This window comes from Herpailurus yagouaroundi, unplaced genomic scaffold (assembly GCF_014898765.1).
Source record: "Herpailurus yagouaroundi ecotype Mexico unplaced genomic scaffold, PumYag 141, whole genome shotgun sequence".
Lineage (NCBI taxonomy): Eukaryota > Metazoa > Chordata > Mammalia > Carnivora > Felidae > Herpailurus > Herpailurus yagouaroundi.
Window position 1 is genome coordinate 13519760 of NW_024412396.1, and position 24665 is coordinate 13544424.

A 24665-nucleotide genomic window follows, 5' to 3' on the forward strand; every position below is an offset into this window, starting at 1 on the left:
CCTTTACCAAATCACACTTGCCTTACTTGAGCTAAGTGGAACCAGAATTTACTACCTCCTAAAACATTTCATCCTATTGCTTTCCAACTACTGCAAACAAAATTCCAATAACCAGAACATTTGCTGTGTTCTATAGGCATATAAAGTATTTTATTTAGGCCATTTCTAAGGATCCAGCTTGAAAGGTTTTGCATGCAGCATTCAAGTTTATCTTAATGAACACAGTCTAGTCTTTGAGAGATCATGTATCATCAAGGTCTGCAGAGTTTTCATTGTCATTTGCAACAAGGGCTTCTCTGTTCTCATAAGTCCAGAAGCCATTCAGATCGATTAGAATGGTGGTGACTGTGTCTCCTTGATTACTGTTGATTAAATCCTGAAGAGAGATTTTCAAAGGATCCTTTGGTTTAACCATGTCAAAGATTTCATCCTGTGAGAGAGAAAAAAATACAATGAAACCTGGTATCTGATGAACTGAATTTCTTTCATATAGTGATGTGAAATTCAAGGCTGGCACTTGACCTCATGTAAAATTTTTTGTTTTAGTTTTTTTCTTTTCCATTTAACAGACAACTCCTTTTCCCTACACACAATCAAATTTTTACTGGAAGATTCCTTAGGTATGTGGCATCTATCTCTCATCTTGAGAGAGAAAGAAACTGAGGCTTGGAGTTTCATCTGATCCAAGCTATATAGCTAATTAGTGGTAAAACTAATGCAGTGTTCTTTGAATACATGATAAGTATCTTATACTTTAATGTTGTCTTCTAATTGTTGGTAAAGCAAGGTCTTGATTTAAGTGCAAACTCAGCTCAAACTAAAAACTTAAATGCTTCCAGAGCCAAGATAATGACAACGCTTCATTTCCAATAGTGATGTCAATGTTTTATACTCTGGATCTAAGATGGGTGGTGGGTGAGGGACATTCAGTATCAAGGAATTCCAGAATGACCATGAAATTGTGCTAAAAGTTACTGGAATAGATGGAAAAATCTCTTCTATATTATGAGATATACTATATGAATATTTACAAGGAATTAGGTGCACGTTTTCTAATCTTTTTGCAGGAAAATTACTCAGGATTTAGTAGCATTTAAAGAGGGAGATTACATTTCAAAAAGATTAGAAGAATTCAGGTAAATGAAATCTATGAGCTTTTAATCTTGTATGTTTGTGAAACGTCCCTTTCTAGGTTAGTGGCAATTTAAAATTACTAATTCTTAGGTTGCCTGTTGCATAGTTTCAGATTTGTCTCATTTATTATTATTATTATTGTTTTATACTTAATTTAAACTGGATGTGTTATTTTATTATTTACTTAGCCTGAACCTGAATCTGTACTAGATACTGAATGTTTTTCATAGCTGGTAAAGTCTACAAAAATGCTAAGTAGCAGCACGTGTTTCAAATAGTGGTAGTTTTCATATTGTAAGACTGATGTCTCCGTAATAATATCAAAGCAAGCAAGATCTTTGAAGTAGCAGATTTAAAAAGTGTCCAAACCTAAATATAGTTGATTCTTGAACAATATGGACTTGAAATGGATGGGTCTGCTTAGACATAGATATTTTTGATAAATACAGTATACAGTAAATGCATTTTCTTTTCCTTACGATTTTCTCAATATTTTTTCCCTAGCTTCATTTTTAAAAATATAGTATATAAAACATGTAATATATAAAATATGTGTTAACTGTTTATGTTATTGTTTATGTGAGGCTTCCAGTCAAAAGTAGGCTATTAATTAAGTTCCAGGGGGTCAAAAGTTATAGGTGGGGGAGAGGGGGGCGCCTGGGTGGCTCAGTTGGTTAAGCATCTGATTCTTGATTTCAGCTCAGGTCATGATCTCACGGTTCCGTGGGATCGAGTCTTGCATTGGACTCTGTTGACAGCGTGGAGCCTGCTTGGGATCCTCTCCCTCTCTTTGCCTCCCCCTGCTTGCACACACACTCTCTTTCTCTCTCAAAATAAATAAACATTTTTTAAAAAGTTATACGTGAATTTCCAACTGCTTGGGTGAGCAGGGAGGGTATTGCCCCTAGCTCCTGTGTTGTTCAAGGGTCAACTATAGTTACCAAGTTAAAAATTCATTTTAACTTGGAATAGACTGCCAAAGGATGCAGGTTATATGGATTCTCTTAATTTTCAATCGAATGAATGCTTCCGATGAAAATACAGACTGACATGCTAAAATCATTAACTATACAAATCATTAGTCCAAGTGTGGTCTCAGTTTCTAATGATTTAAATATTGGTTCAGAGCAAGTAACAGCAAATACTTGATTTCATTCACTTCATAGTTCATAAGTTTCTTTCATATAAAATTTCATTTAATATAGGTGATTATCTGTATTACATATATTAAAAGAAAAGGTAGAGGAGCCTGGCTGGCTCAGTTAGTAGAGCATGCAACTCCTGGTTATGACTTCAAGCTCTATGTGGGTGTAGAGCTTACTGAAAAGGAAAGAAAAGGTAACCTTGACATCTTGAAATGAAACCGGATCTTGTCCATGGATTTTCATTAGTTCCTGTATGGCCTGTATGGATAGAAATAAGTCTGTAAATAAAAAATGCACAACAGCCCCCTTCCTGTCCCAAGGCCCCTTTCTAGTTCCACTTCCTTTCCTATCAGACCACAAGCCTTATCATTTCAACCACTCTTGCCAATATTCTCAACTTCCTTGACCTTGCTTCACATCCAGTCGGCCAAACTTAAACAATTTCAGTGTAACTACCAACCTTTCAAGATACATAACGTTGCTATTGAGAATCCCAGAAAAAAAGTCTACAGATTATTGCTACCATATAGGACTGGTCTCCAACCTCAGATCGGCCTTTACATGGCCTAGCGATTAATCTGTGATGCCTGATCCACTCATTTTCCAGGAATGCTGTTCAAACCCTCACCGTTCTTTTTTTTTTTTAATTTTTTAATGTATGTTTATTTTTGAGAGAGAGAGAGCGGGAGCAGGAAAGGGGAAGAGAAAGAGGTAGACACAGAATCCGAAGCAGGTTCCAGGATCTGAGCTGTCAGCACAGAGCCTGACACGGGGCTTGAACCCACAAACCGTGAGATCATGACCTGAGCTGAAGTCGGCCACTTAACCTACTGAGCCACCTAGGCGCCCCATACCCTCACCATTCTTAAAGACACCCAATGCGCCACCTCTGCCTCCCACCCTATACTTTGCCTTCTACTTGACAGAAAAAAATGTAAGCAAAACTCCCTCAAACTTTTTTATAACCTTTAAGAACAACAACAACAAAAAACCCTAACTAAAGAAACTACTGTGATCCAGTTGGACTAATAAATATTTTAGGTGAGAGTCATTCACTGGAAAATTCTTGGTAAATAGTCAAATAAATACGTTCAGGTGCTTACTCAGTATGTGGTGCCACTGGTATCAGTGTGTGCACAGGGCATCTCTTTGAAGTAGATGAGAATCTTTAAGTACACCCCCAGCTACTAGAGGGGTAGACCTGGAGGTATGATCTAGAGTGCAATATCTAGGCCCACTTTATAACTGGAATATTGACGTACAAAGACTTTATGAACAGCTTAGGACTGCAGGACTCAGTACCAATAAATAATTACCTTAACCCACACAACCAAGCCTAAATACTTTGATAAAATAAATGAGAGCAAGCAGGAGGGGCAGAGGGAGAGAGAAAGAATCTTAAGCACACAGCTCGATTTTGTGACCGTGGAATCATGACCTGAGCTGAAATCAAGAATCGGACACTAAGCGAATGAGCCATCCAGGCACCCCAATATAAAATATTTGACAAAATTTAGTATTACAAGAATGTTATAAAGAAATGTTTTTGAAAAAGAGTTGAGGGTTTAATTTCCAAAAGATACATTTACTTTGTTTTCCTAAAACTGAATCTTCATTGAATAGGTCTGCCTAAAGTGGGAGATCCCTATGATGAGTTGGTATTGTATTCTTATATTAGCCATTGACTCAGTTTCTAAAAAATGTATACTAATACTGCAATTGCAATTTATCCTAATATTTGCAGTCATTATGACCTAGGAAATCATAATGGAAGTTTTAGAGAATTTAACATGAAACTAAAAAATACATAGTATGAAACTCAGAAACCAAATAGTTATTTTTAAAATATCTAAAATTTTTAAATGGCAAAGAGAAAGCCTCTGGAGAAAAATGGTTTATGAGAAAGATGTGAAAATGTCATTTTTATCATTTAAAAAAAGCCATTTCTTCCTACTGTTGTCTTAACCATATAAAAATCACTTAGTCTTCTAAGGTAATGGAATGAAATACTACTATACAAAATTATTCTACCAAATGGAAAAGTCACCAAATTTAGGAATGATTTGTCTTAAAAGGGCAGACATTCCTACTTTTATACCTTGTGCACCTGAAGGCTTATCAGATAAGATACAATTAAATTTCCCTTCAGAACTCATCATGTTATTCCCTGAGACCACCTAAGGTGCAATATAAGTACTTCAGCAATAATGTTTTCATGCTGAAATGTGGCACACAATTCTAGCCAGTTTTATTTATTTATTTATTTATTTAAAAAAAAATTTTTTTTTTCAACGTTTATTTATTTTTGGGACAGAGACAGAGCATGAACGGGGGAGGGGCAGAGAGAGAGGGAGACACAGAATCGGAAGCAGGCTCCAGGCTCCGAGCCATCAGCCCAGAGCCCGACGCGGGGCTCGAACTCACGGACCGCGAGATCGTGACCTGGCTGAAGTCGGACGCTTAACCGACTGCGCCACCCAGGCGCCCCTCTAGCCAGTTTTAAATTTATTATTATTATTCCTATTTCTAAGTTACTTTCTTTTTATTAGAGAGTGCACGTGTGACACAGGGGTGAGGGGCAGAGGGAGAGAGAGAATCCCAAGCAGGCTCTGGGCTGACAGCATAGAACCTGACGTGGGGCTCAATCCCATGAGTCTGGGATCATGACCTGAGCCGAAATCAAGAGTCAGATGCCCAACTGACTGAGTCACCCAGGCGCCCCTAGCCAGTGCTAAAATTATTTTAAATATGATAATAAGGGGCACTTGGGTGGCTCAGTCAGTTAAGCGTCCAACTTCAGCTCAGGTCATGATCCCACAGTCTGTGAGTGTGAACCCCATGTCGGGCTCTGTGCTGACAGCTTGGAGCCTGGAGCCTGCTTCGGATTCTGTGTCTCTCTCTGCTCCTCCCCTGCTTGTGTTCTGTCTGTATCTCTCTCTCAAAAATAAATATTAAAAATATATACATATAAAAATAATTTTTTTTTTTTTACAGCACAGCATTTAAAAGAATCTACTACTGGGGCGCCTGGGTGGCTCAGTCGGTTGGGCGTCTGACTTCGGCTCAGGTCATGACCTCACCATCCGTGAGTTCAAGCCCCACATCAGGCTCTGTGCTGACAGCTCAGAGCCTGGAGACCACCTCGGATTCTGTGTCTCCCTCTCTCTCTGGCCCTCCCCTGTTCATGCTCCATCTCTCTCTGTCTCAAAAAAATAAACATTTAAAAAAATAAATAAATAAAAAATAAAAGAATCTACTACTACCAAAGTCTGCAAAAGTTCTACCTTTTCTGAACTGTTTAATTGAAGCTTCTGTAGGATTTTACACATTACTTTTTGATCACCAAAGCAATGAATTTCTCATGCATATCTGTATCTCCATGTCCAGTATAACCCCTTCCATATTTGCACTTTTTTAGTGTTCTACAACTAATCTAATCAGCTTTTAGTCAATTTAAATAGGAAAAAAAACCAAAAAAAACTAAAAGCAGACTTGATTTGCTTCTAACATCTATTAGTAAACGTTTTGTTAAATGAGACTTACCCTGAAGAAGTAATTAAGTGAAAAGACATTCAGATATCCTTTGTTCTCAATATCAAGTAATTTGAAAATATACTGCAGAGCTGCAGGTTCTTTTCGATTCTCTAACGCAAGAACAAAGTCCAGGTAGGTCTTATAGTCCTACAGAAAAGAAAAGGATGTTCATTAGAAGCCTTATTTGGAATTAATTTTTCAAGTGAGTATCTAATGAATTGAAGCCATTTTACAATCAAAGATGGCAATTTTTTTTAATATGAAATGAGACATCCACTTGTATACTTAATATTGGTTTCTAGGAATTCTACTTAGCAGTTAATCTGTATTGGGAATAGTCTGGGGGACACAGCTCATTTTCTTACGAGAGATTTGCTGTTTTAAGGAGTAATTTTCTTTGATTATGCCTTTGAAATGGACAGGACAGTGACCAAGCTATTGTACAATGCCACTAAATTAGCATCTTCATTTCAATGTGGTCAGTTTTGGGGGTGGGGGGAAGTTTATCTGGAATGAATAGAATAGTATGTTTAAATAGTTACTTTGAAATACTGTTTAAACATTTTTAAATCAGATGATTTCCAGTAAGAAGCCATCTTAAGACTACCAGACATTCTACTTTAACTGAAACTGTTCTCCTGCAAAGAAATGGAAAAAAGCACAAATAAAAGCTAGAATGACATAAGGAGAACAGAAAGCTTTCTCTACAAAAAAGGCATATTCAGATTACTTTTGCATGGTGAAAAGAACACTTGAGAGATTCTCACTTAGAAAAAAAATTTATATTCTTGGAAAATACTTTTTTAGGCTAACATTAAGAATTCCTTTTTGCATAAATTGCAATATAAAGAGCTAAAGAGATGCAGCCTCATCATGGTCTAACTCCGTTCACAGTTGAAGCCTCTGGTTTACTTTATTCACCAGAAGTCATTAGAATAGTACAAGCTCCTCACTCTTGAGTGTAGACAGCCGTAGGAGTCACAAAGCAGAGTTTCTGTACCTTTCCCTCCTTTTCCTGTGCCACCAGCTATCAATTATGTTATTCAGAAAACTGCTTATTAAAGCTAAATGATAAAACCTAAAACCCCAATTCTCTTCTGACAATATGACCATTTCTTTAAAAAAATTTTTTTTTCAACGTTTATTTATTTTTTTTGGGACAGAGAGAGACAGAGCATGAACGGGGGAGGGGCAGAGAGAGAGGGAGACACAGAATCGGAAACAGGCTCCAGGCTCTGAGCCATCAGCCCAGAGCCCGACGCGGGGCTCGAACTCACGGACCGCGAGATCGTGACCTGGCTGAAGTCGGACGCTTAACCGACTGTGCCATCCAGGCGCCCCGACCATTTCTTAACTGTCATTCGTTTGACAATTTATCAGATCCCTAACATGTGTTTTTAACAGCAAGGATGGTGATTTTAAAACGCTAGATGGGCACCCGGGTGGCTCAGTCAGTTAAGTGTCCGACTCGGTTTCAGCTCAGGTCGTGATCTCACATTTCATGAGTTGGAGCCCCACAGTGGGCTCTGTGCCGACAGTGTGGAGCCTCCTTGGGATTCTCTCCCCTCTTACCCTGCCCTTCCCCCGTGCACTCTCACTCTCTCTCAAAATAAATAAACAAAAAAACATAAAATACTAGTTAGAATTTCCTAAAGTATTTTGCATTGTTGTGATAAAAGGACAGGTGCATGTTAATTGTTAGGTACTAACATAGCCACTTACAGAAAATAATACAACCTGATTCTTAGATTTAAACTATGGCATCTGTGGTACTATACCTGACCTGGTAGTTTAAAGAATGAATCATCTATATGAAAACAGTAGATAGGATTTGCCCATTTGAGATTTTTTTTTTTTTTTCTCACTAGTCCATACTCTTCAGGGAAGGTGGGCAGAGGATAGGCTAAATGGGTGATGGGTATTAAGGAGGACACGTGTTGTGATGAGCACTGGGTGTTATATAAGTGATGAATCACTAAATTCTACTCCTTAAACTAATATTACACAGTATGTTAACTAACTAGAATTTAAATAAAAACTTGAAACATTAAAAAAAAAAAGAGACGATAATGAAATGAAAATATTAAAATTTTGTATTTGTCCTGAGTCCATGTTTAATTGAACTTTCCTTAAGATCAAAGTCTCCAAAACTCAAACAATTTGATTAGTTCGGACTTTTTTTTTTTTTTTTTTTTTTAACGTTTATTTATTTTTTGGGGACAGACAGACAGAGCATGAATGGGGGAGGGGCAGAGAGAGAGGGAGACACAGAATCGGAAACAGGCTCCAGGCTCTGAGCCATCAGCCCAGAGCCCGACGCGGAGCTCGAACTCACGGACCGCGAGATCGTGACCTGGCTGAAGTCGGACGCTTAACCGACTGCGCCACCCAGGCGCCCCTAGTTCGGACTTTTTAAGATAGATGTAAAAATAATGCTGTATCACATTAAGAAAAGGGTTTGTGGGAGTTGCGGGAGCCTAAATTTTTAAAACTTATCAGAGCTTTAAACTACTACCATTTCTCCATCATAAGTGAGACACTCCTGGAAAACACGGTCTAAGAAGACATTGGTCATGGTTGCTGTTCCATAGCGGGAGAGTTCTTCTTTACTGAGCATGCCATTGTGATCCTTATCAAGATTCAAATACTGGCCTTGGGAACAAAAGTTATAAGAAGACATGACAAAAGTAAAATTTAATTAGAATACAAAAGAATAAACACAAAAAGTTCTTTCTATTGGCTAATACTTTGATTTTCAAACTATATTAGGGTAGTGCCCTAAGATCAACTATCCCTGGACCTGTCACACCAGCCCTTAAGCTAGAACCAGTTAAAGAAAACCCATCATGAAGGCCATGGCCTTTGGGCTATTCCGCATCATTATTTGTTTTCAGTTTGCAGGCGTTTAAAACTTTCCTAGGTGTTGAAATTAGAGAGAGATAGGGGTCAGTAAAAAGCACTGAAATGTTAGTATTTGAAAGCAGAGATCAAGGATGCCAAAATGAATCAGAAGACCACCCGAGAGAATAGTGTAGCAGACTAATGAAATTAAAGGAAATAAGCAAACAGTCCCTAGAACACCTGCCTCTGGATACTGACAGCAGTGGCATTTTAATCACAATGCAAGATAATAGCTGATGTTCATAAAGATGCTCCTGAGTCATTAAGAAAGGGTCAAATTACATTCTGTATGTTCTATTAAAGAGCAAGAAAATGACAAGTAAATTTTAGTAATTTATAATACTAGCTCTTAAGGTAATTAGAATACTTTGATCCTAAGCTAAATTAGCCTATGTATAAAACTGTTCTTTGAACACCAATTAACTGAGGAAAGGATAACTCAAATTTTAGCATTATGATAGGAACCATACCATAAACCCTTAAGGCAGAAGGTGCAGAAAACCAATTAGTTTCTTGACTCTCTTTGGACAGTTCCTCATCCCTTAACTAAATAAACACAGAGACATGATTAGAAGACAGTAACTGTCAAGTGATATAATTAAGTATTTTAAAAACATATTTACCTCCAATAAATCATCTAGGAAGCTGCATGCTAAAATATCTTGAATTTTAATTTTCCCTTTAAAGAACAAACACAATTTCATTTAAAAAAAAATAGAGGAACTCAATTTTATAAAGGTATTTTAGAAGAGTAATCACACAATTGGTATTTTAAAGTTTCATATTTTACATCAAAAAGAACCAATTCTCCGTATATTACATAACAGGAAGAGCAAGTATCAGAACAGAATAACTGTTTTTTAGAACTGGAAGGAGCCACTGATTAACCAATTCATACACCATTTTAGAGGTTAGGTGACATGCCCAGTGTCACACAGCTCGTTATAGTTGGTGCAAATAAATCATAAAAGATATTTATATATTAAGGGCAATGACATGTTAGAAAAATAAATGACATCTTAATGACTTCTCTGCTTATTAAGATTTAGAATAATATCCTTATAATATCTAAGATAAGATTTTCTTTTACCTGTTCTTAGAGGGTCTAAAAAGAAGAAGAACTTCCTAACTGCTGTACAAACATAAAAGGAGTAAAAAGACTTTTCCAGCCCATCTAATTGTGGCAAAGTAGGGATAAGTTCCAAAATGTAGTTTTCTAAGTCCTGAAAGAATAAAACAAATCAAAATGTTAAATCAAAGTGTTAAATGTCTAATCTTGTTTCTTCATTAGATACTGGAATATTGAATTTCAGTCCTAAAAATCATTCAGCATTAATAGTATATTAACTATGTGAGTGATAAAACTTAAAATAAATAATTAAACTACTTAAATTAGTTATATAACTATGTGAGTGGTAAACATACTAAATTGTGTTTCTACAAATTTAGTTTTTATTTCAATTCTAACATATTTTTGAGTAATACATTCTACAAAATTCCAAATTCAAAAGGAACAAAAAGTATTCATTGAAAGTCTCGTCTATTTCCTCTTCCCAGAGGTAACCTATATCAGCTTCTGATGCATCTTTCCAAAATAACTTATGCACATACAAACCAATACATATATATGTGTATTTCTCTTTCTCTTAAAAAAATTTTTTTTAATGTTTATTTATTTTTGAGAGAGAGAGAGAGACCGACCATGAGCAGGCGAGGGGCAGGGAGAGAAGGAGACAGAGAATCCGAAGCAGGCTCCAGGCTCTGAGCTCTCAGCACAGAGCCCGACATGGGGCTCAAATTCACAAGCCTTTAAGCTGTGAGACCATGACCTGAAGTTGGCTGCTTAACTAACTGAACCACCCAGGAGCCCCTCTCTCTTTTTATGAAGGATATAGCAGCAAACTATGCAAATTCTTCTGTATCTTGCTTTTATCACTTAACAACATACTTTACAGTCATTCAATCCTGGCTCTCAAAGAGCTTCTTGCTTTTATTTTTTAAATTTTTGTATTTAAATTTTTTAAAAAATATTTATTTTTGAGAGAGGGAGAAAGATAGAGAGAGAGAGAGAGAGAGAAAGGGGGACAGGGGCAGAGAGAGAGGGAGGCACAGAATCTGAAGCAGGCTCCAAGCTGTGAGCTGTGAGCACAGAGCCTGATGTGGGGCTTGAACTCACAAACCATGAGATTATGACCTGAGCTGAAATCAGACGCCTACCCGACTGAGCCACTTAGGCACCCCAAGGTTCTTGTTTTTAAATAGTTATGTATTTTTTCATTGTACAGATGTACCATAATCCATTTATTTTCAAAAAAAAATTTTTTATATTTATTTATTTTTGAGAGAGATAGAGAGAGAGAGAGCATGCAAGCAGGTGAGGGGCAGAGAGAGAGGGAGACAGAGAATCCAAAGCAGGCTCCAGGCTCTGGGCTGTCAGCACAGAGCTGGACGCGGGGCTCGAACTCATGAGCGTAAGATCATGACCTGGGCGCTCAACCGACTGAGCCACCCAGGCACCCCAATTTTTATTTATTTTTTTTGCTCTCTTTTCATTTTTTTAATTAATTCATTTTTAAATTTACATCCAAGTTAGTTAGCATATAGTGCAACAATGATTTCAAGAGTAGATTCTTTAATGCCTCTACCCGTTTAGTCCATCCCCCCTCCCATGAACCCCTCCAGCAACCCTGTTTGTTCTCTATACTTAAGTCTCTTAACGTTTTGTCCTCCTCCTTGTTTTTATATAATTTTGCTTCCCTTCCTTTATGTTCATCTGTTTTGTATCTTAAATTCCTCAAATCAGTGAGGACATATGATATTTGTCTTTCTCTGGCTAATTTCGCTTAACTTAATACACTCTAGTTCCATCCATGTAGTTGTAAATGTGTACCATAATCCATTTAACCAGTCTTCTACTGATGGACATTTAGACTGTTTCTAATCTTTTGTGATACTAAAAACAATACTCCAGGGACAATAAGCTAATTTTCCATTCACAGATATTATGAGAGAACATGGGACATAATTTCTGTAAGTGAAATTGCTGAGTCAAAGAATGTGCATGTTCAGGGGCGCCTGGGTGGCTCAGTCGGTTAAGTGTCCAACTTTGACTCAAGTCATGATCTCACGGTCAGTGAGTTCAAGCCTTGCATTGGGCTCTGTGCTGACAGCTCAGAGCCCGGAGCCTGCTTTGGATTCTGTCTCCATCTCTCTCTGCCCCTCCCCCACTCATGCTCTTTTCTCTCAAAAATGAATAAACGTTAAAAAAAATTTTTTTAAGAATGTGCATGTTCATAATTTTGATAGACACTGGCAAATTTCCCACCTTGCCCCAAAAGCCCACACCTACTTTACACTCCCACCAGCAAGTCAAGGCTAAACCAACAGTTCCCAAATTGTGCCCCAGGAATGCTGCAGTAAGCTCACAGGGGTGCAGCAGGGTATTTTCAAAATTTCAGGAGAACAGTGACATCTGCCAGAGAGTACATAATAGATGTCACTATGAGCTAGAGCTATGAGCTCAAGGTAGTTCACATTTTCAACACTGATTGAGATATGTGCTTTTTAATGACATCAATCTTTGCAAAGCTAGGTTCTTGATGGTTGTGTTGATAAAGCAAGTACCACAGGAAAATTAGTATGGAATAGGAAATGAGGATGACTGTCCAATCTAATTGCCAAGTTTGACTACCCATACATTGTTCCAAGGGCACAGATTCCGTTAGTAATTGTAATTTAAGAATGAAGCAAAAATATTACTTATTTTCAACTTATGTGTATTATTTTTTCAAATGGCTAATACAATAATAAGCTTAATGGATACTTTCATAAATTGTTTAGAACCAGCTGGTTAATAAATGCAACTGCTAGGTATTTCTTTTGATGTAGAGGAACTATGCAAAAATTACGGAGATACTAAGGGCACCATGAATTGAGAGTCTGGGAAACCACACCCTATTTTATATTCCGTTCTTAAATGCATTATCGAACTTTTTGATCTTTGTCAGCCTGAAAAATTCCTGGCCCTATCATTTATGACACTCATGAATAACCAAAAGCTTTCCTCTGTTTCTTTAATGAGTTTTAATGCTGTTAAAACACTATATTCTTTTTATTTTCTTTTTGAAAGGCTCTTTTTAGAAGTTGGAGAAAAAAAGTTGGAGGAAAAGAATCTAAAAAGGAATTCTTGTGGTCAATGTACATTTTAAAAGTTTTTTTGGGGAAACACATTATTTGCAAAAACAAAAACAATATAAGAATCACCTGTAACCCAACCAGTGATAACTACTGTTAACATTTTGGTGTCTACAGTAATTATTAAAATAGGTTAATACTTACAGATTCCCGAAGGTACCCTTGTCCAGCAACATCATATAAACTGAGTCCTATTCTTGTTTGATGAAGCCAAACTGACAATACATAAGAAGATGAAATGTAATTTTAAGATCTGTCCTTTAGCATATATTTGGATAAAAGGAGATAGACAGCTAGATTAGGGGGACAAACTAGTAACTCTACAAACATTTCTCACACATATATTACCCCAAAATTGTTTGTAATGAAATATACCATATAATTAATGGCAGATATCAACACGTCTACCCTGCCTAAAGTGACAATAAAGTTCATGCCCTTGAGAATATTATTCTACATCCATTAAACTTGGTGTTTCACCAAAAAGGGACAGCAATTATAATGTTATGCCTTCAATGAAGGTGCATTTATTCTACCGAGGTTATTACTGTGACTAAGTATTAGTTAAAAATCATACATCTAGAACTTCACAGATCTTTCTGGAACTTAATAGGAATCATAACTCCAGGTTGTTTAATAAAAACTCCTAGAATGTGATGCTACAATTTTGAATTTGAAACTATCCTCAGGCAACTCAACCTACAATACAGCTGACCCTTGAACAACATGGGTCTGAACTGTGTGGGCCCACTTATACATGGATTTTTTTTCAATAAATACAGTATAGTACTATAAATGTACTTTCTCTTCCTTATGTTTTTTTTTTTTTTTCCTCCAAGTAGGCTTCATGCCCAGTGCAGAGCCCAATGCAGGGCCCAATGCAGGGCTTGAACTCACGACCCTGAGATCAAGACCTGAACTAAGATCAAGAGTTGGAGACTGAACTGACTGAGCCACCCAGGCACCCCTTTTTTTTAAGTAATCTCTACAAACAACATGGGGCTCGAACGTACAACCCTGAGATCAAGAGTTATACACTCCACTAACTGAGCTAGCCAGGTGCCCCACCTTACAATTTTCTTAACATTCTTTTCTCTGGTTTCCTTTATTGTAAGAATATAGTATGGAATACATATAACATATATAATATGGGTTAATCAACTGTTTATATTATTGGAAAAGCTTCCAGTCAATAACAAGCTATTAACAGGTCAGTTTTGGGGGAGTCAAAACTTATACTCATTTTGACTACATGGGAGGTCAGTACCCCAACCCTTGTGCTGTTCAAGAGTCAACTGTATATTGGTGAAATAGAATTACCAGTGAATTAAAATAATTTAAATCACCATACATTAAAACTCTTGGTTTAGCCTTTAATATATAGTATGTATGTATGTATGTATTTATTTAATTTATTTAGAAAAAGAGAGCATACAAGTGGGGGAGAGGGGCAGAGGGAGAGAGAGAGAATCTCAAGCAGGCTCTACACTCAGTGCAGAGCCCAACGAGGGGCTTAATCCCATGACCTTGGGATCACGACTTGAGCCAAAATGAAGAGTTGGATACTTAACCAACTGAGCCACCCAGGCACCCCTAATATTTTTTAGTATCTTTAGGATACATGTTTTTGTTTTGTTTATAATAATGAACCCAAATTTATGGTAAGAAATCTCAGCTCTAGTAAATTCCAGGAGAGAAATGGAGTAATAAGAAAACAAATCTGGGTCAAATTCTGCTATTCAGACTTACTAAGAGAGTTGTTTCACATGGAAGGGATACTATAAAAGCATGTACCAAAAACTCTTTGATTCCCAGAGGAATTTAAGCACAATGAAAATGAAATCACCTTTCCTCATGACATAATTGAAGAATTGCATAATAGAAATTCTTCCGTAAGAGTCTGTATGAAGGAGTTTAGCAAAGACTTTTGCTGTAAAAAACTGCCTAAGGAAAGGAAATAAAGATTAAAATCATATGCCAACATAATATAAAAATGACTTCTATACTGAATTAGTTAACAACAGCATGAATCCAAAGAATTAAAAATCAAAACGAAAAAAATCAAAGTGAGAATCGTAGTTCAAAACTTAAAATATTAAGTCATACATCTTTGTATTTTATCATCCTAAGAATGAAAGCCCATACTGTTGTAAATAAATGTACTATATATATGTAGTTGCAAGGTATGTAAATACTCCATATTATAAAGTATTATTTCTTTTAACAACTTCATACCAATAGAATTTTGACTAATTTTATTAAACTTGATTAATAACTCAAATGGACTCAAATTGTCACCCCACTGGCTTATATTTTCATTAACATTTATTTGAGGCATTTAAAATGTTTAACATACTCCTTTGTTAGTTATACTATTCTTACTTGCACTTTGGTCCAGCTTTTTCACCAACTTTCAAAAAATTTTCATAATTAATCATTGCTTCCTCTCCAATCATAGGTGGTGTTTGGTGCTTATCCAGCAAAAACCATAAGTTCTTAGGAGAATTGCAGAAATGAAGATGTTACAGTTAACAAAACAAAATTTAACATTGGTTAAATGTGTTATTTCCATTAAAATGGTAGCATGATAGAAATTTAGTATTAAGATGAATCTTATCCCCTATTATCCTTTTGATTACTAAGAACATAATACAAATAGCTAGCATTTATTGAATGCCTAAGTTTAAAGTTTTCTTATACAGCACTTCCTTAATCCATAAACTATGTGACATAGACACTGTTATCTCTACTTTATAAATGAGATTTGGAGCACAGAAATGTTAAGTCCACTGTCCAAGATCACAGAGCCTGGCTAGGATGTGAACCCCCCCAGTTTGACCCCATACTTGTGGCTCTCAACTTTGGCCTTGTTAGGTCACCTAGGGACTTTATTTTTTATTTTTTTTTCAATATATGAAGTTTATTGTCAAATTGGTTTCCACCTAGGGACTTTAAAAAACAAAACTATTTTGGGGAGAACTGTGCCCAGGCAAGTTCTGCAGCTGACTTTGACAGGAACCATTGCTCCAGGGCCTTCACCTACTCTGCAGCAGTGATTCCATTAAGAAACCCCGAGATCCTGTATGACTTTAGTACAAATACAAAATAGCTAACATCCAAAGCAACCTTTTATTCTATGCTTACCTGTAATTCTTCATTATCTAATAGTTCTCTGCTTTTCCTCTGCAGAAAGACAGCTCTGGATTCCTCTCTTAATTTTTGTAGTAAGACTTCATCTTCAGCTGGCAGCTAAAAATACACTAGAGTTAATTTCTCTACACCTAAATTCTAGGATTTACACAGTTCTGGATTATGTAAAATATATTTGGCCTTATAAAATAGTACATAAATTAAGTACACACCCTCAAATTACTTTTTGCATCTCAATTTTTCTTAACTTCAAGTTATTAATTTAAAAAGTTCATTTAGGGGCACCTGGGTGGCCCAGTCAGTTCTAAGTGTCCAACTTCGGCTCAGGACATAATCTCACGGTTCGCTGAGTTTGAGCCCTGCATCGGACTCTCTGCTGTCAGTGCAGAGCCCATTTCAGATCCTCTGTCCCTACCTCTCTATGCCCCTCCCCTACTTGTATGCACACACACTCTCTCTCTCTCAAAAATAAACACACATTTAAAAAAAAGATCCACAGAGAATTCAATGATCAGCAAGACCATATCCCTGCCTAGAAAGAACTAACGGTCCAGCCCAAGTTTCATTTTATATTCTCAGAGTGCTCTTTCCACTATAACCTTAGACTGACAGAATGAAATTAGGACTGAAGATAGACCGCCTTAGCAGAATATGACTTCTGAGCCTGGATGATCTTACTCCTTGGAAATGGTCAAGCCAGTGTCTATTATGTTCCCCTCCAAGTAGAGGGTGTGCCCACTGGAGTGATTTCCATAAACAGGGCTTAAAAATGACTCATTCCAATTCGACTTCAAACAATTTGCTTCAAGGATTTCTTCTTCCATATCTCTGCCCCATTAAATGTGGCTAAGTAACCATAATCCAAATTAGCCATGATTTCCACCTTTCATTTCCAAGAATTAAGATGCCATCCCTCCCATGAAAAGGAAGAAGTATTGGGAAGTAAGGCTGGGGATGAAACTCTGACTGTGCTCCAATGGCTAGTCAACCAGCTAATCTGCCAAGGAGAGAAGTGGTGACCAAAGATAAAGATACTAGGTTCTCCAAGGCTGTGGAAAGACAGAGAGAGAAGAAACAACAAAAAGAACATCCCACAAATCCGCATCTGCAGACAGGAAACCATCTGGGATCTGGAAGAGGTCACAGAGAGAAGGAAGAAACAGAAATGGGACATAGGGGTTTCCCTCAGGAACCACAATGGCGAGCCAAAGGTTAGTACTGGAAATACAGGAAAATGGACTCCTGGGTTCAGAAATGGGATCATATCAACATCTAAGGGCTGTTCCTGGGTTAGTAAGATACTATTTCATAATCCTGATTAAATGAAATCATGAATATAAAATGCTCTGAAGTACACTGGCACTCAATAAATGTCAATTCCCTTCCTGTGCCCCCAGACTACCAAAAATTTTCAGTTGTCTAGTGGACTGTTTAAGAAATTATGAAATACAAAAAGCAGAAGTATGTATGGTATCATCCCATTTTTGGTAAACACATACATGTACACAGAAGTATGTAGAAGAATTCATGCAAAAATACTTATATGTCTGCAATGTTATGGGAGAATATCAGCTGTATTTCCTCTTTTCCATGACAAATGTGGCTTAGTTATGTAATTTTTAAAAAGATTTTATTTTTAAGTAATTTCTACACCTGATGTGGGGCTCAAACTCATGACCCCAAGATCAAGATTTGGATGCTCTACCAATTGAGCAAGCCAGGCACCCCTAGTCATATAATTCTTAAAAGACTGCCAAACAGTATTATAAAAAGGTTTCCAATAAAAATGGTTTACTTGGAAAAAGTTTTTTTTAATATGAAATTTATTGTCAAATTGGTTTCCATACAACACCCAGTGCTCCTTCCAACAGGTGCCCTCCTCAATGACCATTACCCACCCCACCCTCCTTCCCACCCCCCCATCAACCCTCAGTTTATTCTTAGTTTTTAAGAGTTTCTTATGGTTTGGCTCCCTCCCCCTCTAACTTTTTTTTTTTTCCTTCCCCTCCCCCATGGTCTTCTGTTAAGTTTCTCAGGATCCACATAGGAGTGAAAACACATGGTATCTATCTTTCTCTGTATGACTTATTTCACTTAGCATAACACTCTCCAGTTCCATCCACGTTGCTACAAAAGGCCATATTTCATTCTTTCTTATTGCCAAGTAGTATTCCATTGTGTATACAAACCACAATTTCTTTATCCATTCATCAGTTGATGGACTTTTAGGCTCTTTCCATAATTTGGCTATTGTTAAAGTGCTGCTATAAACATTGGGGTACAAGTGCCCCTATGCATCAGCACTCCTGTATCCTTTGGGTAAATTCTTAGCAGTGCTATTGCTGGGTCATAGGGTAGAACTATTTTTAATTTTTTGAGGAATGTCCACACTGTTTTACTTGGAAAAAGTTTGTACTTGAAGAAATAAGTTTGTACTTGAAGAATATCTGGATAATTCACTTATATTAATACACTGCTCCTACTTTCTTTGTAAATATTGTTATAATTGAGTTTAGAAGGTAACAGGTTTAAGAGACATTCTGCTAAAATTCCACAGTTAACTTTTCTACAGTGGTCACATTTTACATAATACTGAATAGGTCTTATTCCTTCAACTTCAGCTCTAAGTAGCTTTCTTAAGGTCTTACTGTTTACTATAATCTTTATCAAAGACTTCACGGTTTTGGCATGAGGAAACATAATTGAGTCTAACTTTTCAAGTTTTCCATTTTAATCTATTTTTCAGTTCAACCTTGAGCAAAGGTTAGACCTATAGCAAAGGTTATACCTTAGAACACGAGTAAAAGACAAAAGTTAAAAATGGTGATCAGCCAAGTAAACCTAAGTCTTATAAAAAGACAACATAATCCAACAGAATACCTACCACAAATATCCATAGGAAAATGAGGAATAAAAAGCCAGTAATCCAAAAAAAGGGGGCCAAGTAACAACTTTGTGTTCTTATACCAATTTATATCAAGCCCTGAGATACATCAATTCCAAAACAGTAAGATAAACTACAATGAAAGACTATATAAAATTTTAAATATAATCCTGTATTTATACAAAATAAAAGATGCTGATCCCATTTGAAAAATTACATTTCACTTATAAACTCTGTTAAGACATTTGCTTAGATACCACTTACCCTATAATAAAACCGGGGAATGGTCTTATAGAATTCATTTGTGTTTTTCCTATCTCCTTTCCATTCTGAGTAGTATTTGGTAAATAAATCCATTTCTTCATCTTTTAATTCTTGTTCAGTTTTTTTTTCTGGTAACAAAATAGATTAAAAGGGAAAAGCACTTTTGGAATAAGTATTTTTTACCATAGGGTAATTACAGTGCAAAAAAGACATTGAAAATTGTGCTTAGATACTGAACATCTATATTAATTTTCTGAAAACAGGAAGAATCACTATCTTCCACTGAAAAAGCCTCGCCTGCAACTTCAACCATATCTCAGCTGCTCCTTTCACTTCTTTTTATCACTATACTTGTCTCTTCCTCAAGTCACTGCCTCCCTTACAGACTTCTGGCATGTTCATGATTCATTCCATTAAAAGTACTTACTGAGCACCTACTATGTATAGAGCACTATTAGACACTGGGGCTAGAGCAGTAAGAAAACAGTCCTGGACCTCATATGAGTTTCAGCTTGCAATCACTGTTCCTCTACCTAATGCAAACCCCGTCCATCTGAGCTCAGACCTCAGGATGCTATTACCCACCAAACCACCTGCAGCTGGCCTATAGCCATCATATTTAGTCAGTCTGCCAGTTTGTTGACCATAGCAACTGGTGCAGTGTTCTTCACCTCAATGTCTTGCATTAATCATCAAGGAAGGATAACGTTTATGATAGTAACCATGACACCTCAACTCTGAAGAGGGGGTCACCTCTGTCACTCAGTTCCATGGCAAGACCACAGATCTTATCTGCTCCTAAATATACTAACCTTATATAAAATCTTAAACTCTCATATACCCTCAGATAACTTTTCTCTCCTTCTGGTATTCAAAACCTCACTGTCATCATACCTACACTTCAGCCTCACTGAAATCTTCAATTCTGGGGTCTATTTTCTCAATAGTTTACTTTCCTCCTCCTCTTCCTCTTTCCACTTCCTTCCAACATGCCTATAGTTGTTCCCCTAAACCTCTCTTATGCCTGCATTTCTGCCACATGTGCCATGTTAATTCCTAACCATGGACCACACTGTCGATTCTCTTATTTTCTGGCCATTTATTTTTGTTACTCTTTCTTCCTCATTTCAACTTTTGTAGTGTGACTTCTAAGTCCCAAGTGTATGTCACTAACACAGACACTGCTCTTGAACTCTAAACTCATACATTCAAAACAAAATATTTTCATCCTCACACTCCAACATACCTAATAATTTCCCATTCCTCACCTCACTACCCTTCTCCTAATTCCATGTTTCTATCCCAGTTAATGGTATTCATCCAGTCACCCAAGCCCAAACCCCTAGAGTCATTTTCATTATTTCACTCATTCTTTTTTCACTCAACTATTCTAGGGACACATAAATATATGTGTGAGTGGACACATGCACATGTGTCCATACATACACACAACACTTTCAACAGTGTCTGGGAAAGCTTCATGGAGATGAAACTGGGCAAAAAACTGAAGAAGGCAAGGAAGCAGGCTATCCAGATATCATGGGAGAAGGGCATACCAGGCAAGGAAATAGCCAGTGTCAAGGCCCTAAGATAGAGGAGTGTGCCTGGTGTGTCCAGGGAAGAGGGAGGCAGTGAGTGTGGCTGTAGCAGAGTGGGCCAGAGGAAACGTAGATGAGGGAAGGCAGATTAATGGGAGACAAGGCCACTAGCTCATTGGTGAGGGAGAGAGCCACCAGAAACAATTAGGAGGCTAATGCAGTAATCCAGGTGACAGATGGTGGAGGCCTGGATCATGGTGGCTGCAATGGAGGCAGTTAGGAGTAAATATTCTAGATATATTTTCTTTTTAGTCCCAGAATTTGCAAACACACTGGATGTGGATATCAGAGAAAAAGAGCAGTTGAACATATCTCTAAAGATTTTGACCTGAGCAGATGGGGTGGCCAATATCAAAAAGGTGGAAAGCTACCAGTGAGCAAGTTAGAAAGGAAAGCAGGAGTTCAGTCTTGGATAAATTAAGATTAAGATACCTATTACAGGGGTGCTTGGGTGGCTCAGTTGGTTGAGCATCCGACTCTTGATTTCAGCGCAGGTCATGACCCCAGGGTCATGGGATCAAACCCCACTCCTCACTGAGCATGCAGCCTGCTTAAGATTCTCTCTCTCTCTCTCTCTCTCTCTCTCTCTCTCTCTCTCTCTCCCCCTCTCTCTCTGTCTCCCTCTGCCTCTCTCCTGGCTTGCGCACGTGCTCTCTCTCTCTCTCAAAAAAAAAAAAAAAAAGATTCCTATTAAAACCAAGTGGCCATGTCAAGTAGGCAATTAGATATATGAGTCTGGCATTTTGGAAGTGGAAATACACATTTAGGAGACAAAAGCAAATATACAGTATTTAAAGCCTTAAAAATAATGGTTAATTTCACCATGAAGGTAAGTGTAGATAGAGAATAGAATAGAAGCTGACCAAGGACTTAGCTTTGGGCACTCTGATGGTAAATTGCTGGGGAGAAGAAAACAAAGATTGAGAAGGGATGACTGGTGAGGTGAGAAGAAAACTAAGGGAGTGTGTCTCCCAGAAACCAAGAGAGAAAAGTATACTTAGGACGAGAGTGAACTACTATATCCCTGGCAGGTCAAGGAAAGTGAGGACTAAACACTGACCACTGGAACAACACAGAGATCACTAATGATCTTGACAAGCAGGAATTACAGTACAGATTTAATCAACAGGTTTGTTTTTTTTTAAAGTTATTTATTTTTGACAGAGAGAGAGAGAGAGAGAGAGGGCGCGCGCACGCGTGCGCGCGCGTAAGTGGGGGAGGGGCAGACAGAGGGAGACACAGAATCCGAAGCAGGCTCCAGGCTCCGAGCTGTCAGCACGGAGCCCAATGTGGGGCTCGAACTCACAGATGGCGAGATCATGACCCGAGCCAAAGTCAGACTGAGCCACCCAGGCGCCCCATAATCAACAGTTCTTTTAACAAGCAATAATATAAGGTGAACAGGGAAATGAGGCATAGCTAAGAGGTAGAAGTTTAAGACAAGAACATTTCTTAAGGTGAGAGAAATACCACCATGTTTAAATACTGATAGGAATGACTGAGAAAGAAAACCTGGTGCAGGAGACAGAGACAACTGCAGGAGTACACCTTTGAATAGGTAAAAATGGGATCTAGTACACTACTGAAGGAAACAGCCTTAAATAGAAGCTGTACAACCTAAATGATTTACTTATTCTTTTATTTATCTCTCCCAACACTAAAGCTTAAGTTCTACAAGGACTTTTTTTTATCTGTTTTGTTTACTACTATAGCCTAGAACAGTACTTGGCACATAACAAGCATGCAATGGGGTGGGTTTAAGAGCGAAGCAGAGGGGACGCCCGGGTGCCCCAGTGGGTTGAGCTTGTGAGTTTGAGCCCCCACGTCGGGCTCTGTGCTGACAGCTCAAAGCCTGGAGTCTGCTTCAGATTCTGTGTCTCCCTCTCTCTCTGACCCTCCCCTGTTCACACTGTGTGTCTATCTCTCAAAAATAAATAAACATTAAAAAAAAAAAAAGAGCAAAGCAGAGAATGGGGCACGTGGGTGGCTCAGTCGGTTAGGCCTCTGACTTTGGCTCAGGTCATGATCTTGTGGTTCATGAGTTTGAACCCCACATTGGGCTCTGTGCTGACAGTTAGGGGCATGGAGCCTGCTTCGGATTCTGTGTCTCTCTCTCTCTGCCCGCCCCCTGCTCGCACTCTGTGTCTCTCTCTCTCTCAAAAAATAAATAAATGTTATAAAAAATTCAAAAAAGAGAAGAGTGACGAGGATGTACAAGTACATGTAACTTTTCCTATAAACGGCACAGAAAAATGTAGCAAAAGCTGGAAGGAGATGTGAGAAGAAATGTTTTACTGGGGCGCCTGGGTGGCTCAGTTGGTTAAGCGTCCGACTTCAGCTCAGGTCATGATCTCGCGGCCCATGAGTTCGAGCCCCGCATCGGGCTCTGCGCTGACAGCTCAGAGCCTGGAGCCTGCCTAAGATTCTGTGTCTCCCTCTCTCTCTGCCCCTCCCCTGCTCATGCTCTATCTCTGTCTCTCAAAAATAAAATAAATGTTTAAAAAAATATTTTTCTTACATGGAGTATATTATAACATGTTTGTCAGTTGATGGAAATGATCCAATAAAGAAGGAAAATCCGATAATAGCTGAGAGAGAAGAGGAGAGTGAATAAAAGAAAGGGAGCATGATCTAATGTTGGAGTGGAGGAATTGTCTCAAATAGGAGCAGGGACAATTAGTTCATTTTAACAGTAAAGGCAGAGTGTATGGGCATCTACGGTGAGGAAAGGGCTGATAGAAATGGTAAGTGGGAACAGGTGAGCTCCGACTTTCTCAAATACATATACAAGTTCATCAACTGAAGGTAAAGAGTAGGTAGGGTATACTGGAGAACTAGATGTCTGGAAGATGAGAACTGCCAGAACTGAGTGTAAGGAAACAAGGAATATGCGTAAATAAATGACTGAAACACTTCCTTTAGGTTCGTGGACATGAACTAAAAGTGAGACCATTCACCATGGTTTCGTTTTTCTCCAGCCACTTTTGGCTACCCTGAAGGCACGTGTGAAATAGGAAAGATAGTTTTAACCAGGTTGGTTAACAGGCAAGCGTGAAGGTGAAGGGAAGGGATAAGGGAAAAATATATTATGAGATCTAAAATGTATAAGGAGAGAAGTAAAAAAAAAGTGTGATAATAAAAAGACAAAAGATCAATGGATTATAGGTTATAGTAGGATTAAAGAGTTGTTGGGACTGGGATTCTCAATTATTCCTCAAAAGCCTAGGTCACAGCCACGTAAGTTGGTGCTAAGGTAGCTCCTCATTCCGCAACTCCTTTTCCCGGGAAGTGGGGATCAAACCTTTCAGTAACCCTAAATCACAGTCCAACTGCCTTTATCGAGAGAGCTTCCATAGAAGCGTAAAGTGCGGCTCCCAGTAGCTGCTTCTCCCGCATCTCCCCGCATCTTCAAGAATTTAGGGCCTGGCTATCTCTGCGAGCAGCCCCTCCCAAACTCACTGTTAGTACCGGTGCTGGGCGTCGCTAATCGCCGGCGAAGAATTTCTTTCCAGTCCATGGCTGACTCCCGCGCAGAAGCTCCTGCATTTGCTGTTTACTAACCGCTCCACCCCCTACCAGCTCAGACAGCAATCACCGCCCAACCCCGTAAAGGTCAGGAATATTCAATCGCCATGTTGGACATGGGCGGAAGTCGGCTGAAGAGGCGAACAAACGATTATTGCCACTGCGGCGAATACGGCTAATCACGTTAACAGCGGGCAACACGGACTTGAAAGGGACGTTAAAAACAATCCTCTGCAAGTCAGCACCCAACTTCACCAAGTCCAATTTGAAAGGTTCAGGATAAGGAAGCCCCACGTTGTTCTTTAACTTGGGGCTTAGGCACGTATGGGCCACGTG

General features: G+C 38.2%; 1 protein-coding gene across 4 annotated transcripts; it reads right to left on the minus strand.

Moving 5' to 3' along the window:
- Positions 1-124: 124 nt before the first annotated feature.
- Positions 125-24652, minus strand: PPP2R3C (protein phosphatase 2 regulatory subunit B''gamma). Of its 4 annotated transcripts, none has more exons than XM_040476933.1 (13): positions 24264-24652; positions 19207-19334; positions 16053-16157; positions 15291-15403; positions 14755-14852; positions 13053-13123; positions 9805-9937; positions 9338-9393; positions 9185-9260; positions 8329-8465; positions 5823-5960; positions 2478-2537; positions 125-430 (listed from the first exon to the last, which is right to left on the minus strand). In XM_040476933.1, the coding sequence occupies exons 1-13, from the start codon at positions 24319-24321 to the stop codon at positions 242-244; spliced, it is 1362 nt and encodes a 453-aa protein (XP_040332867.1). In that variant the 5' UTR covers positions 24322-24652; the 3' UTR covers positions 125-241. The 4 variants fall into 4 exon arrangements, with proteins under 4 accessions (XP_040332867.1, XP_040332868.1, XP_040332870.1 ...); XM_040476934.1 differs by having other exon boundaries at positions 24273-24574; XM_040476936.1 differs by lacking the exon at positions 19207-19334 and having other exon boundaries at positions 24273-24559.
- Between the last annotated feature and the right edge of the window lie 13 nt (positions 24653-24665).

Coding starts and splice junctions, on each gene's coding strand:
- PPP2R3C (XM_040476933.1), bottom strand. CDS start 24,321: ATGGACTGGAAAGAAATTCTTCGCCGGCGATTAGCGACGCCCAGCACC. Junction 16,158..19,206: donor TTCCCCGGTTTTATTATAGG/GTAAGTGGTATC, acceptor GTGTATTTTTAG/CTGCCAGCTGAAGATGAAGT. Junction 431..2,477: donor TTTCATTTCAAGATGTCAAG/GTTACCTTTTCT, acceptor TCTCTCTCACAG/GATGAAATCTTTGACATGGT.